Here is a 12141-nt window from a genome sequence, read left to right as displayed (position 1 = left end):
AAAGCTCAAAGCATTTAAGGATCACATGCACATTCAAAAATAAAATAATTTTCAATCCAGTTTCAAGCCTGATGTTAGTTTATTGTTGCCTGATTTAATACATCCCTCTAACCCAGACATGTCAAACTCGCGACGTCACATGATGTCGCGCAAGGTATCGGGATGGTTTTGCCATTGCCGGCAATGGGGTGGGCGCAGCTTCCACATGATGCATCCGGCCCGCGGGCCAGCAGTTTGACACCCCTGCTCTAACCTGTTTGGGATGGACAGGGACAGAGATAGCCAAAAGGCCGGATGTGGTCCACGAGCTGCAAAATGCCCAGGTCTGGGCTAAATGTTTGCACATTATTACTATTACAGTCAAATTAACAAATAAAAACCACAGACAACAGTTCTCTACTACAATAAAACTGATAATTTCATGTGCTAGAAACAATCTGGAAGATAGTTCTACTAAGAAAAGGGATCTTAGGGTAACGAGAAATAGGTTGCCCTCATCTGTTCTTGTTCATTTGCTGGATGCTGTAATTCTAGTAACAAGAATTAGCCCACTGCCTTGCTGGAGCAGTGGGCTAATGCCTCCTTAAGTAACACCAGCTGCCTGCAATTAGTGCAGGTTCGAGTGCCACCAGGCTCAAGGTTGACTCAGCCTTCCATCCTTCCGAGGTAGGTAAAATGAGGACCCAGATTGTTGGGGGCAATAAGCTGACTTTGTAATAATGCCACTTGGGGGGGGGGCGAAAGCCCTAATAAGCAGGCATATACATAGAATGAAGGCTATTGCTAAGCACATTGATTTGTGCTTTAGATTGTAAGCCGCCCTGAGTCTTCAGAGAAGGGTGGGATATAAATGGGATTTTTTTTAAAAAAAGAATGACCTTTCCAAAGAAAAAGTGATTCGTTTTCCCTCTTTTTGTTGGCTCCACTTCCTCTTCAGTTTAGTATGATTATTTCTATTCCATTCTCCATTCTCACTTACTACTTAGATGAGACACCATTAAGAAATCCAGGCTACTAACTAGAGTGCAAGGTTGAAAAACACATCTTCAGACAAGACAAAAGCAAACCATTCCATATTGTTGTGAAGACAACAACACTATGTTTATGAAGTCACCAAGATTTAGACTCAATTCATATATTCTTAAAGGAATGCTAAACATTAAAACTTCCATAATTAACTACTCTAGGTTTTTGGTTTTTTGTTGTTGTTTTGCAAAATAATTGTACTGGCTTCTACATTATATTGCACTATTCTTCTTTGCTCCATTAAGACATTTGTTTACTTCTAACTCTTACGGTATATCATCCTTGGGCTTTGTCTTACCTGTTCCCTATAAACTTCATCAAAATTTTGGCCTGAAATTCCACTTGTTTTCTACAAAATACAGAGTTCATGCAGAGATATTTTTTTCTTCTAATCAATTAAATAGAATATGTGAGCGATATCTAAATTCTTAAAGGAAAGTGTCTCACATGAAACATTTTCATAAATACAAATGTTTATCAGTAAAACCTACCTGGGCTTTGGGGTTAATCTCCATTGAAAAATGGGCTCGATTGCTGTTCACATATTCCAATTCCAGAATTTCATTTGTAGGATTAACCAGAGGAATATGCTGGCGGACCCATCTGTAACAAAGCATCACAAAAAATCCAGTTATTTAATCATTACAAAGTACTTGACTACTTCTGATGTTGCTGCTGGTTACTTTATTTATATAGCATTTACTTTTCTTTGAAAAGTTATTCAAACTAATATCTTCAGCACTATTCATTATGTTTTACCAATGCTAATACTGATTGTTCTGTTTTGTGGCAAAGATTTAACATATTTTGACATCATGAATTGACAGAAACTCTGATAAAAAAGAAGCATTCTTTCAATTCTCTTCCAAGGTAGAGTCATGACCATATTTAAAAATCAGTAATAGACCCTAATAGAATTAACACAGCAAGCATAATGTATTTAAAAAATCTAAAGTATTACAATAACAATGCTTTCAGAAATGAAACTTAAGAGCTTTAGGATCAAATTAGGTATCTTTTTAAGATACTATATAGGTCATGCTAGCTATGCACCAATTACAAATGTTTTTAAAAAATATTTTGCACCCAGAAAAAGGTAATATACACACCTACACTCCATAAAAATCTGTCTTCAGAAAAACCAGACAAAATTAGTAATAATCAAAATGTAAGCAATAATAACTGCATTTCCTTTTAATACATATAATTGCCAAGAGCAACCTGTCATTCATTAACTCCTCAAAATAGCATTTATTATAGCAACTTGTTATATATCTTGATTACCTTGGAAGTCTGAGCAGAAAAAATAAGATGATTGTGTTTATGCTTTCTAGTCAAATGAATGGTAGGTTTTTCCCAGTTATGTTAACTATCATTTCCATTTTGGTATGTCTAGGCCAAGGGTAGGCAACCTTGGCTCTTTTATGACTCGTGGACTTCAACTCCCAGAATTCCTGAACCAGCACAGCTGGCTCAGGAATTCTGGGTGTTGAAGTCCACGAGTCATAAAAGAGCCAAGGTTGCCTACCCCTGGTCTAGGCTAACAAAGAGAAGGACTGGGGTGATATGATAGCAGTCTTCCAATATTTGAGGGGTTTTCACAGAGAAGAGGGGATCATCCTATTCTCCAAAGCACCTGAGGGCAGTACAAGTAGTAATGAATGGAAGTTTATCAAAGAGAGATCCAATGTAGATTTAAGGAGAAATTTCCTGCTAGTGAGAACAATTAGTAAATGGAATGGCTTGCCTCCAGGGGGTATGCCATTACTAGATATTTTCAAGAAGATACTGGACAGTCATTTGTTCGGAATGGTATAGGTCTTCTACTTGAGCAGAGGGGTGGACTAGAAGACCTCCAAGGTCCCTTCCAACTCTTTTATTCTGTATTCTGTAGGTCTCAGGAAAATATTTATAGTAGGCAATGAACTATTATGCTGAAAACTTCATTTTTGTCTGCAGTAAAAATTCTAATCTAGCTGAGGATGGTCTATAATCTCCTGCCAAGTCTGCCAAGAGCTGAACTAATGGTTAGTTGTCTCAATATCAAAAGAACAATTTAGCCAAAAGAAAATAATATTTTGTTGTACTGTTATATAACTAAACCCATGATTCAGGTTAAATGTAGGATTGCTTACTTTCCAAGTTCACACTCTACTTCAGGCAATCTTGTTGGTTGAGGCATCTGTCCTTTCAGTTTCAATGCATACCAAAACTCTCCTAATTTCTCTGATGTAAATATAACACTAAAATGAGAGTTATAAATCTGTTGGTAAAAATATCTTATTATATAAAAGACAGCAACAAAATGGAAAAGAAGATGATAAAGGGGGTCAGCAAAATGAATTTTTCTGTTATACCTCAATTAATTTCTCACATCTAATCACAGATTAGGTATCTATATCATCATCAACACCATAATTATCATAATAATTATCATCATGATCACCTTCTCCTCCTCCTCCTCCTCCTCCATTATGAACTAGCACAAAGTAAATTATGAGGCATACAGTATATAGCCATACAGTATATCTATAGGCTAACTAGTAGAATTAAAAAGAATATTAGGTGTAATAAACATAAAGACTATCATAAATAAAACTAAAAAGGTCAGACCACAGAAAAGAATCTAATCCACAAAGAACATAGAGAAGTAAGATTGCATTACAATTCTTCTTAAAATATTGCAGAATTTTGGATATGCCAAAGTAAATATACAGTATGTATATCCTATCTTTGCACTCTAAAACTAGTTTTCTTTTTAAAAGCACCAAAAATCCTCCAAAATTGCAATAAATTGGGCTCCTTTCATTATTTCCCATTATTTAGATAAAACTACAATCTCAAAATCTATGTGTAATGATATCCATTGATAAAAAGAATGCAGATAATTTTCTTTGTAATTTCACCAAAAATAGGCTGATTAATTAATAATCAATGAATTATTCCATGGAGACAATCTGAAATAGATTAACATATTCTATTTCTTTCTAAGCTTACATCAAAACTCATATCACAGTGATCAGTCTAACAGAAAAGAAGCTAAAGGGAAAAAAATCAGTGGTGAAGGCAGAAGAAAACAATCACTGCCTTTTCCACTGTGTTTCTTCCATTAGCTTTGTTGAGCTTTGTTTGTTCCTCTGAAAGCTAGATAGCACAGCCTCTCAGTAGCACAAGAAAGGTCACCAGGAAAACTAAGTAGACTTTGGAAAAAATATATACTTTCTCACTGGGTAAGCCAAGTCTCTGTTATTGTAATCAGATGTAACTGTAATCAACATTATCTTTCTGGGTTGTTGTTTTTTTAAATGTATCTTATTTTTAGTTGACTGAAATAAAGTTCACAGAAAGTATGATACAAAAGTCGTTCATCACCAGGCATGTATTTCAAGGGGGGAAAAATCCATCAGTTTGAAGGTTGTATCCCAAAGAGAAATATTCATAAAACAACATTGAAAAGACAAACACCCGAGTACTGAAGCAATCTGAAGCCGCTTTTATTAATATGAAAGTTCACAATAAAGTACAGAATAAAGGTAAACTGAAAACATTTAATGACAAGAAATATGTGAGATATATCAACTACAATAGCAGAACATACCTCCCGTCCATATGGCCAGTAGTAGCTGGAGAATACCTTACTTCATAGAATAATGTTTCTTTTGGTTCAAGAATAAGCTTGTTTTCACCACTAAGTATAATAGCATCTATTAATTCTACTTCTAATTCAAGAACATCAGCTGTGGGATTAGTTATTGGAATTCCAAAGTCAATAGTATCCTAAGAGAGACAAAAGGAGAGATATCTTCAAACTTTAGTAAAAAGTTTAGTAAAATGGCAGGGAAATGGCAGGGAAATAATGTTTATTTCAAATAGTATTGCAATTCTCTACATAGTGTGGATCTTTTAGGTTCCTTTACTCATTATCTCATTAAGGATGAAAATACATCCAAAGAATCCAAAAGAGAAAGAAGGAAAACTCCACATAAGCAACAAATGGTAAAGTTTAGACAATGTTTCTGGGGGGGGGGTGAAAACTGTATTTCCCATGGCCTCAAACAAACAAAATGTTTCAGATATGAGGGATAACCTCTTGTGCATGAAAAAACTCAAGTAATGTACCAATGTAAAAACTATTTAAATGAGAAACAAAATGTTCTGGAGTCCAACTACTTCAAGTTGTACATCTACAGTTGTACATCCAGTTCTTCCTAGAGTAGGCAGTCCTGCCTACTGTCACTGATCTCTTAATTTCCCAACTTTTAGATGATTTAGAAGATACTTTACTGCAAAATGCAGATGCCATTTTTAAATAAAAAACATTACCACAGTATAGTGGAAGGAGGCAATGTGAGACAGAGGGGCATGGAGTATGCTGATCTATAAGTGGCCAAGGGTCAGACATGACTGAATAATGATGAAAGTTTGTCGCATTATTCAGCAAACAAATTATTTTTAAAAAACACAAATCCTTATATTTGTGATCATTAATATGTTTTCAATCTAATGATGCATTTAATGTAGCTATCCTCAAAATCAAGCCTGATATTATTCTGGTTACTAAGAGTTACTGCATATTGAAACGGGTGGGGGGGGGAAAGCCTTGTAGCTATTCCAACTTCTCATTCAGTAATGAGTTGTTAATTGGAGCAATTTAATACAGAAAAAAACAAGTAGTATGGATTTGTGTTTGAAAGTGTTTAAAGCAAGCTTCTTCTTCATGACTATACTATTCATTTATTTATAGTATTCAGAGTGAAAAATCAATAGAATATTTTTATATTTAAAAAGCAAATTAAAAATCTGCTTATATGTGTACATACATATAGCACATTAAGTAATTTCTTCTCTTAAATATCCATATATGGTATACAGTGAATAGTATATTCTAGTTACCATATTTTTGGTCTTTTCAGCTTGCATTTGAAGATAATCATGTACTGATTAATGTTAGGCCTAAAGAGATACATCAGAGAACTGATTACAGTAATCTTTAGCAGTTATTCTGTATTAATCAACGTTTTTTCTCTCTAGGGATAGTGTATTTCTCTTTTTGATAGTTGCTTCTTATGAACTGATAAGATAAATTAATGCAGTTGTTTCTCTATGCAGATTTTATTGTAATAACAACATTTTCAGCATTAACATTCTTACATCAGCTAAACAAAAAAAGTACTTTAAGAATTATGATGGAAAGCAATCACAAAACCTTATTCTTTCTGTTTTGTTTTGTTTTGTTTGTTTTTTTGCTGCTCTAATGTGGCTCTTTTTCTACAATATATGTATTAACTATCATTGTAAGTAGAGAAGAAATGTATGCCTTGTCTAGGAAGTTTCTGTCCCTTCCTGTCCTCTGATAATATCCATCAGTTCTCATTTGATATTATTCTCATTAACATTTTCTTATCAGTTTCTATATTTTTCATAAAATAGCAAGATATTTTGAGGTTTTCTGAGCCTGACATTTTCATGATAAGAAGACATTTCTTATATATGAAATTTCTATGCTAATCCCTCTGTGTTATAATCATGGCACAAGATTTCTTACCTCCTTTCTGAAATTTATTTCAGGGAAAAAAAATCTACTGGTGAACAATCCTGAATCATATACTATATAATAGAACATTTAAAAAGCCCAACATATCTAGAAATAAAAACATTATATATAACAACTGCATAATGTAAAAACATATATAACAACTGTAGCAACAAGTCAGGTGTCCTGTGGATATTTGGACATCAATCCCAATAATTTGCAAAATAGCATAATCAGTAGTTATTGTATAGCCATAACACTTAGGTTTATATACCACCTCACAGTGCTTTTCAGCCGTCCCTGAGCGGTTTACAAATATCAGCATATTGCCCCCAACAATCTGGGTAGTCATTTTACTGAGCTGAGAAAGATGAAAGGCCGAATCAAAATTGAGCCTATCAGGATCAAAATCCAGGCTGTGGACAGAGTTATCCTGCAATGCTGCATTCTAATCACTGCGCCAATATAGCAATTATATTAAAATTAAAAATTGATTCAAAATGAGCAACACATTGAAGGATAGATGAATGTGTGGACAGTGCACACAATCCTATAGTTTTTCTTACTTTTTAAAGTAATATTCACTGTACTCCTATCTTAGAAAAGTTCATGATGGATTAGAAAATATAACATTTTACAGAATTATCCCACAATAAGGATAAAGAAGCTTCAGACTACAGTCAATTACTCTATAGTCTTAGATGATGGGGTTTAAAAAAAGACTTAAACACAATAAAAGAATATCAAGACTTTTGTCCAAGCACTTTTTCCTTCTTTTTCTTTTTACACCATAAAACACAGCAGTAATTTGACATATTTCTAAAATAAGGGGATTTCTGGAAGAATCCTGCCTCATCAGTTAAAATCACAATTCACCATACAACTAAAATATACTTCCTGGCATTATTAATGAAAGCTGACTTACCAAAACTGCACATTCAACATTCAGAGTTTTTTCTGGCTGTGCTGGCATACCATGTATTTCCAAGGAGAACCACACTTTGCAGCATGATGACTTGTATTCTGGGAAGGAAGGAAGGAAGGAAGGAAGGAAGGAAGGAAGGAAGGAAGGAAGGAAGGTCCTGAGTTTTAGCATTTTAGTATTTAAATTATCATAGCTGTTTTTGAAGTATCCTGAGTATTTCAAATACACTGCCAAGGAGCAGAATGATTTGAGAGATTTATTTTCTTAGGATTGTGACAGTACCAGTCACTATATTACCGTATATACTTGAGTATAAGCCGACTCGAGTATAAGCCGAGACCCCCAATTTCACCCCCCAAAACTGGAAAAAGTTATTGACTCGAGTATAAGCCGATCCGCCGTTCTGCAAGCCTCTGCCGCCAGCAGAGGCTCGATCCGCCATTTTGCAAGCCTGAATACACAGGAATACCCTGTGTGGCCAAGGCTCGTCGGCAGGTCTCCGTTCCTCCTGCCGACCTTTGGGGAGGTTTGGGCGCCTCCCCAAACCTCCCCAAACCTCGGCAGGTCTCCGTTCCTGTTTGGGGAGGTTTGGGCGCCTCCCCAAACCTCCCCAAACCTCGGCAGGTCTCCGTTCCTCCGCGCAGACCTGCCGACCTTTGGGGAGGTTTGGGCGCCTCCCCAAACGTCCCCAAACCTCGGCAGGTCTCCGTTCCTGTTTGGGGAGGTTTGGGCGCCTCCCCAAACCTCCCCAAACCTCGGCAGGTCTCCGTTCCTCCGCGCAGACCTGCCGACGTTTGGGGAGGTTTGGGCGCCTCCCCAAACCTCCCCAAACCTCGGCAGGTCTCCGTTCCTGTTTGGGGAGGTTTGGGCGCCTCCCCAAACCTCCCCAAACCTCGGCAGGTCTCCGTTCCTCCGCGCAGACCTGCCGACCTTTGGGGAGGTTTGGGCGCCTCCCCAAACGTCCCCAAACCTCGGCAGGTCTCCGTTCCTGTTTGGGGAGGTTTGGGCGCCTCCCCAAACCTCCCCAAACCTCGGCAGGTCTCCGTTCCTCCGCGCAGACCTGCCGACCTTTGGGGAGGTTTGGGCGCCTCCCCAAACGTCCCCAAACCTCGGCAGGTCTCCGTTCCTGTTTGGGGAGGTTTGGGCGCCTCCCCAAACCTCCCCAAACCTCGGCAGGTCTCCGTTCCTCCGCGCAGACCTGCCGACGTTTGGGGAGGTTTGGGCGCCTCCCCAAACCTCCCCAAACCTCGGCAGGTCTCCGTTCCTGTTTGGGGAGGTTTGGGCGCCTCCCCAAACCTCCCCAAACCTCGACAGGTCTCCGTTCCTCCGCGCAGACCTGCCGACCTTTGGGGAGGTTTGGGCGCCTCCCCAAACCTCCCCAGGTCTCCGTTCCTGTTTGGGGAGGTTTGGGCGCCTCCCCAAACCTCCCCAAACCTCGGCAGGTCTCCGTTCCTGTTTGGGGAGGTTTGGGCGCCTCCCCAAACCTCCCCAAACCTCGGCAGGTCTCCGTTCCTCCGCGCAGACCTGCCGACGTTTGGGGAGGTTTGGGGAGGCGCCCAAACCTCCCCAAAGGTCGGCAGGAAGAACGGAGACCTGCCGAGGTTTGGGGAGGTTTGGGGAGGCGCCCAAACCTCCCCAAAGGTCGGCAGGTCTGCGCGGAGGAACGGAGACCTGCCGAGGTTTGGGGAGGTTTGGGGAGGCGCCCAAACCTCCCCAAACAGGAACGGAGACCTGCCGAGGTTTGGGGAGGTTTGGGGAGGCGCCCAAACCTCCCCAAAGGTCGGCAGGTCTGCGCGGAGGAACGGAGACCTGCCGAGGTTTGGGGACGTTTGGGGAGGCGCCCAAACCTCCCCAAACAGGAACGGAGACCTGCCGAGGTTTGGGGACGTTTGGGGAGGCGCCCAAACCTCCCCAAAGGTCGGCAGGTCTGCGCGGAGGAACGGAGACCTGCCGAGGTTTGGGGAGGTTTGGGGAGGCGCCCAAACCTCCCCAAACAGGAACGGAGACCTGCCGAGGTTTGGGGACGTTTGGGGAGGCGCCCAAACCTCCCCAAACGTCGGCAGGTCTGCGCGGAGGAACGGAGACCTGCCGAGGTTTGGGGAGGTTTGGGGAGGCGCCCAAACCTCCCCAAACAGGAACGGAGACCTGCCGAGGTTTGGGGACGTTTGGGGAGGCGCCCAAACCTCCCCAAAGGTCGGCAGGTCTGCGCGGAGGAACGGAGACCTGCCGAGGTTTGGGGAGGTTTGGGGAGGCGCCCAAACCTCCCCAAACAGGAACGGAGACCTGCCGAGGTTTGGGGACGTTTGGGGAGGCGCCCAAACCTCCCCAAAGGTCGGCAGGTCTGCGCGGAGGAACGGAGACCTGCCGAGGTTTGGGGAGGTTTGGGGAGGCGCCCAAACCTCCCCAAACAGGAACGGAGACCTGCCGAGGTTTGGGGACGTTTGGGGAGGCGCCCAAACCTCCCCAAAGGTCGGCAGGTCTGCGCGGAGGAACGGAGACCTGCCGAGGTTTGGGGACGTTTGGGGAGGCGCCCAAACCTCCCCAAAGGTCGGCAGGTCTGCGCGGAGGAACGGAGACCTGCCGAGGTTTGGGGAGGTTTGGGGAGGCGCCCAAACCTCCCCAAACAGGAACGGAGACCTGCCGAGGTTTGGGGACGTTTGGGGAGGCGCCCAAACCTCCCCAAAGGTCGGCAGGTCTGCGCGGAGGAACGGAGAGCTGCCGAGGTTTGGGGAGGTTTGGGGAGGCGCCCAAACCTCCCCAAAGGTCGGCAGGAAGAACGGAGACCTGCCGAGGTTTGGGGAGGTTTGGGGAGGCGCCCAAACCTCCCCAAACGTCGGCAGGTCTGCGCGGAGGAACGGAGACCTGCCGAGGTTTGGGGAGGTTTGGGGAGGCGCCCAAACCTCCCCAAACAGGAACGGAGACCTGCCGAGGTTTGGGGACGTTTGGGGAGGCGCCCAAACCTCCCCAAAGGTCGGCAGGTCTGCGCGGAGGAACGGAGACCTGCCGAGGTTTGGGGAGGTTTGGGGAGGCGCCCAAACCTCCCCAAACAGGAACGGAGACCTGCCGAGGTTTGGGGACGTTTGGGGAGGCGCCCAAACCTCCCCAAAGGTCGGCAGGAGGAACGGAGACCTGCCGAGGTTTGGGGAGGTTTGGGGAGGCGCCCAAACCTCCCCAAAGGTCGGCAGGAGGAACGGAGACCTGCCGAGGTTTGGGGAGGTTTGGGGAGGCGCCCAAACCTCCCCAAAGGTCGGCAGGAGGAACGGAGACCTGCCGAGGTTTGGGGAGGCGCCCAAACCTCCCCAAACGTCGGGAGGTCTGCGCGGAGGAACGGAGACCTGCCGAGGTTTGGGGAGGCGCCCAAACCTCCCCAAACGTCGGCAAGTCTCCGTTCCTCCGCGCCCTGCCTGCCTGCTTCTTTCCGCTGCGGAAAGAAGCAGGCAGGCAAGGCGCGGAGTTTGGGGAGGTGCGCGCGCACCTCCCCAAACCTCCCCAAACTTCGGCAGGTCTCGGACGGCGGTGGCTTGGGAGAGGTGCGGGCGATCCCGAAAGCACCAAAGCCTCGGCCGCGCACAAGTCCTCGGTAAGTTTTTTTGTTGACTGGAGTATAAGCCGAAGTGGAATTTTTCAGCCCAAAAAGTGGGCTGAAAAATTCGGCTTATACTCAAGTATATACGGTAATTAAATTATACACACTGGAATATAGGCTGGAGAATATAGGCTAGAAACCCTAAACCACTATGTGCTTTCTAGAGTCAATATGTCATCTGAGTGATGAACATCGGATGTCTTAAACCACGGGTGTCAAACTCGCCACATCACGTGACGTGTCATGACATATTGCAACTTTTTTCGCATTGCCAGAGCTGGGGTGGGTGCAACCTTCACATGATGTAACCAGCCCGCGGGACGGCAATTTGACACCCCTGTCTTAAACAATGAAGCACCTTTTCTCTCTCTCTCTCTCTCTCTCTCTCTCTCTCTCTCTCTCTCTCTCTCTCACACACACACACACACACACACACAAACAGACAAACACAAATGTATTTACTTACTCATTTATTTGGTTTATATAGCCGATTTATATTTATAATGGCAGGCTCACCTCTACTCAAGATTCATGGAAACATACAATCCTGAGGTTGGAAGGGACCTTAAAAATTCTTTTAGTCCAACTCTCTGTTGAAAGCAAGAGTCCTAATACCATCTCAGACAATTATACAATCTTTTGTTAAAAACCTCCAACAATGAAGCACCCACAACTTCAGAAGCAACCTGTTCCATTGCTTTATGTTCTCACTGTCAGAAAATTCCTCCTTGTTCCCAAGTTGGAGCTATCTCTGACACGTTTTCACCCACTGCTTCTTAACCTGTCTACAGATGTTACAGAAAATAAATTGACACCATCTTCTCTGTAGCAGCCATTCAAGTATTGGAAGACTGCTATCATGTTTTTCTTCAGTCTTCTCTTTGTTAAGCTAAACACAATTAGTTCCTTTAGCTGTTCATCATAGGATTCAGCCTCCATACTTCTTATGACCTTTGGTGCTCTTTTCTCCAGTCTTTCCAGGGCTTCAGCATCTTTTTTGTATTGTGATGAGACCAGAACTGGATGCAGCATCCCAATTATGGCCTCACCAGTGCAGTATAGAGTGGTACT

At 43.0% G+C, this 12141-nt stretch overlaps 1 protein-coding gene across 1 annotated transcript in view; it reads right to left on the bottom strand.

Moving 5' to 3' along the window:
- Positions 1 to 12141, bottom strand: part of CFAP47 (cilia and flagella associated protein 47) — a 198066-nt gene that overhangs the window by 60352 nt on the left and 125573 nt on the right. Inside the window, exons 51-54 of the mRNA XM_081326237.1 lie at positions 7485 to 7582; positions 4625 to 4803; positions 3162 to 3269; positions 1518 to 1629 (exon numbers count right to left, since the gene is read on the bottom strand). Coding sequence (XP_081182363.1) covers positions 1518 to 1629; positions 3162 to 3269; positions 4625 to 4803; positions 7485 to 7582 — 497 coding nt within the window. The remainder of the gene's footprint in view (positions 1 to 1517; positions 1630 to 3161; positions 3270 to 4624; positions 4804 to 7484; positions 7583 to 12141) is intronic.

The sequence above is a fragment of the Vipera berus genome, assembly GCF_964194415.1.
Source record: "Vipera berus genome assembly, chromosome: 4".
NCBI classification, from domain to species: domain Eukaryota; kingdom Metazoa; phylum Chordata; class Lepidosauria; order Squamata; family Viperidae; genus Vipera; species Vipera berus.
The sequence above is the reverse complement of the archived record's forward strand: the minus strand, read 5'-3'. Positions and strand labels throughout refer to the sequence as shown.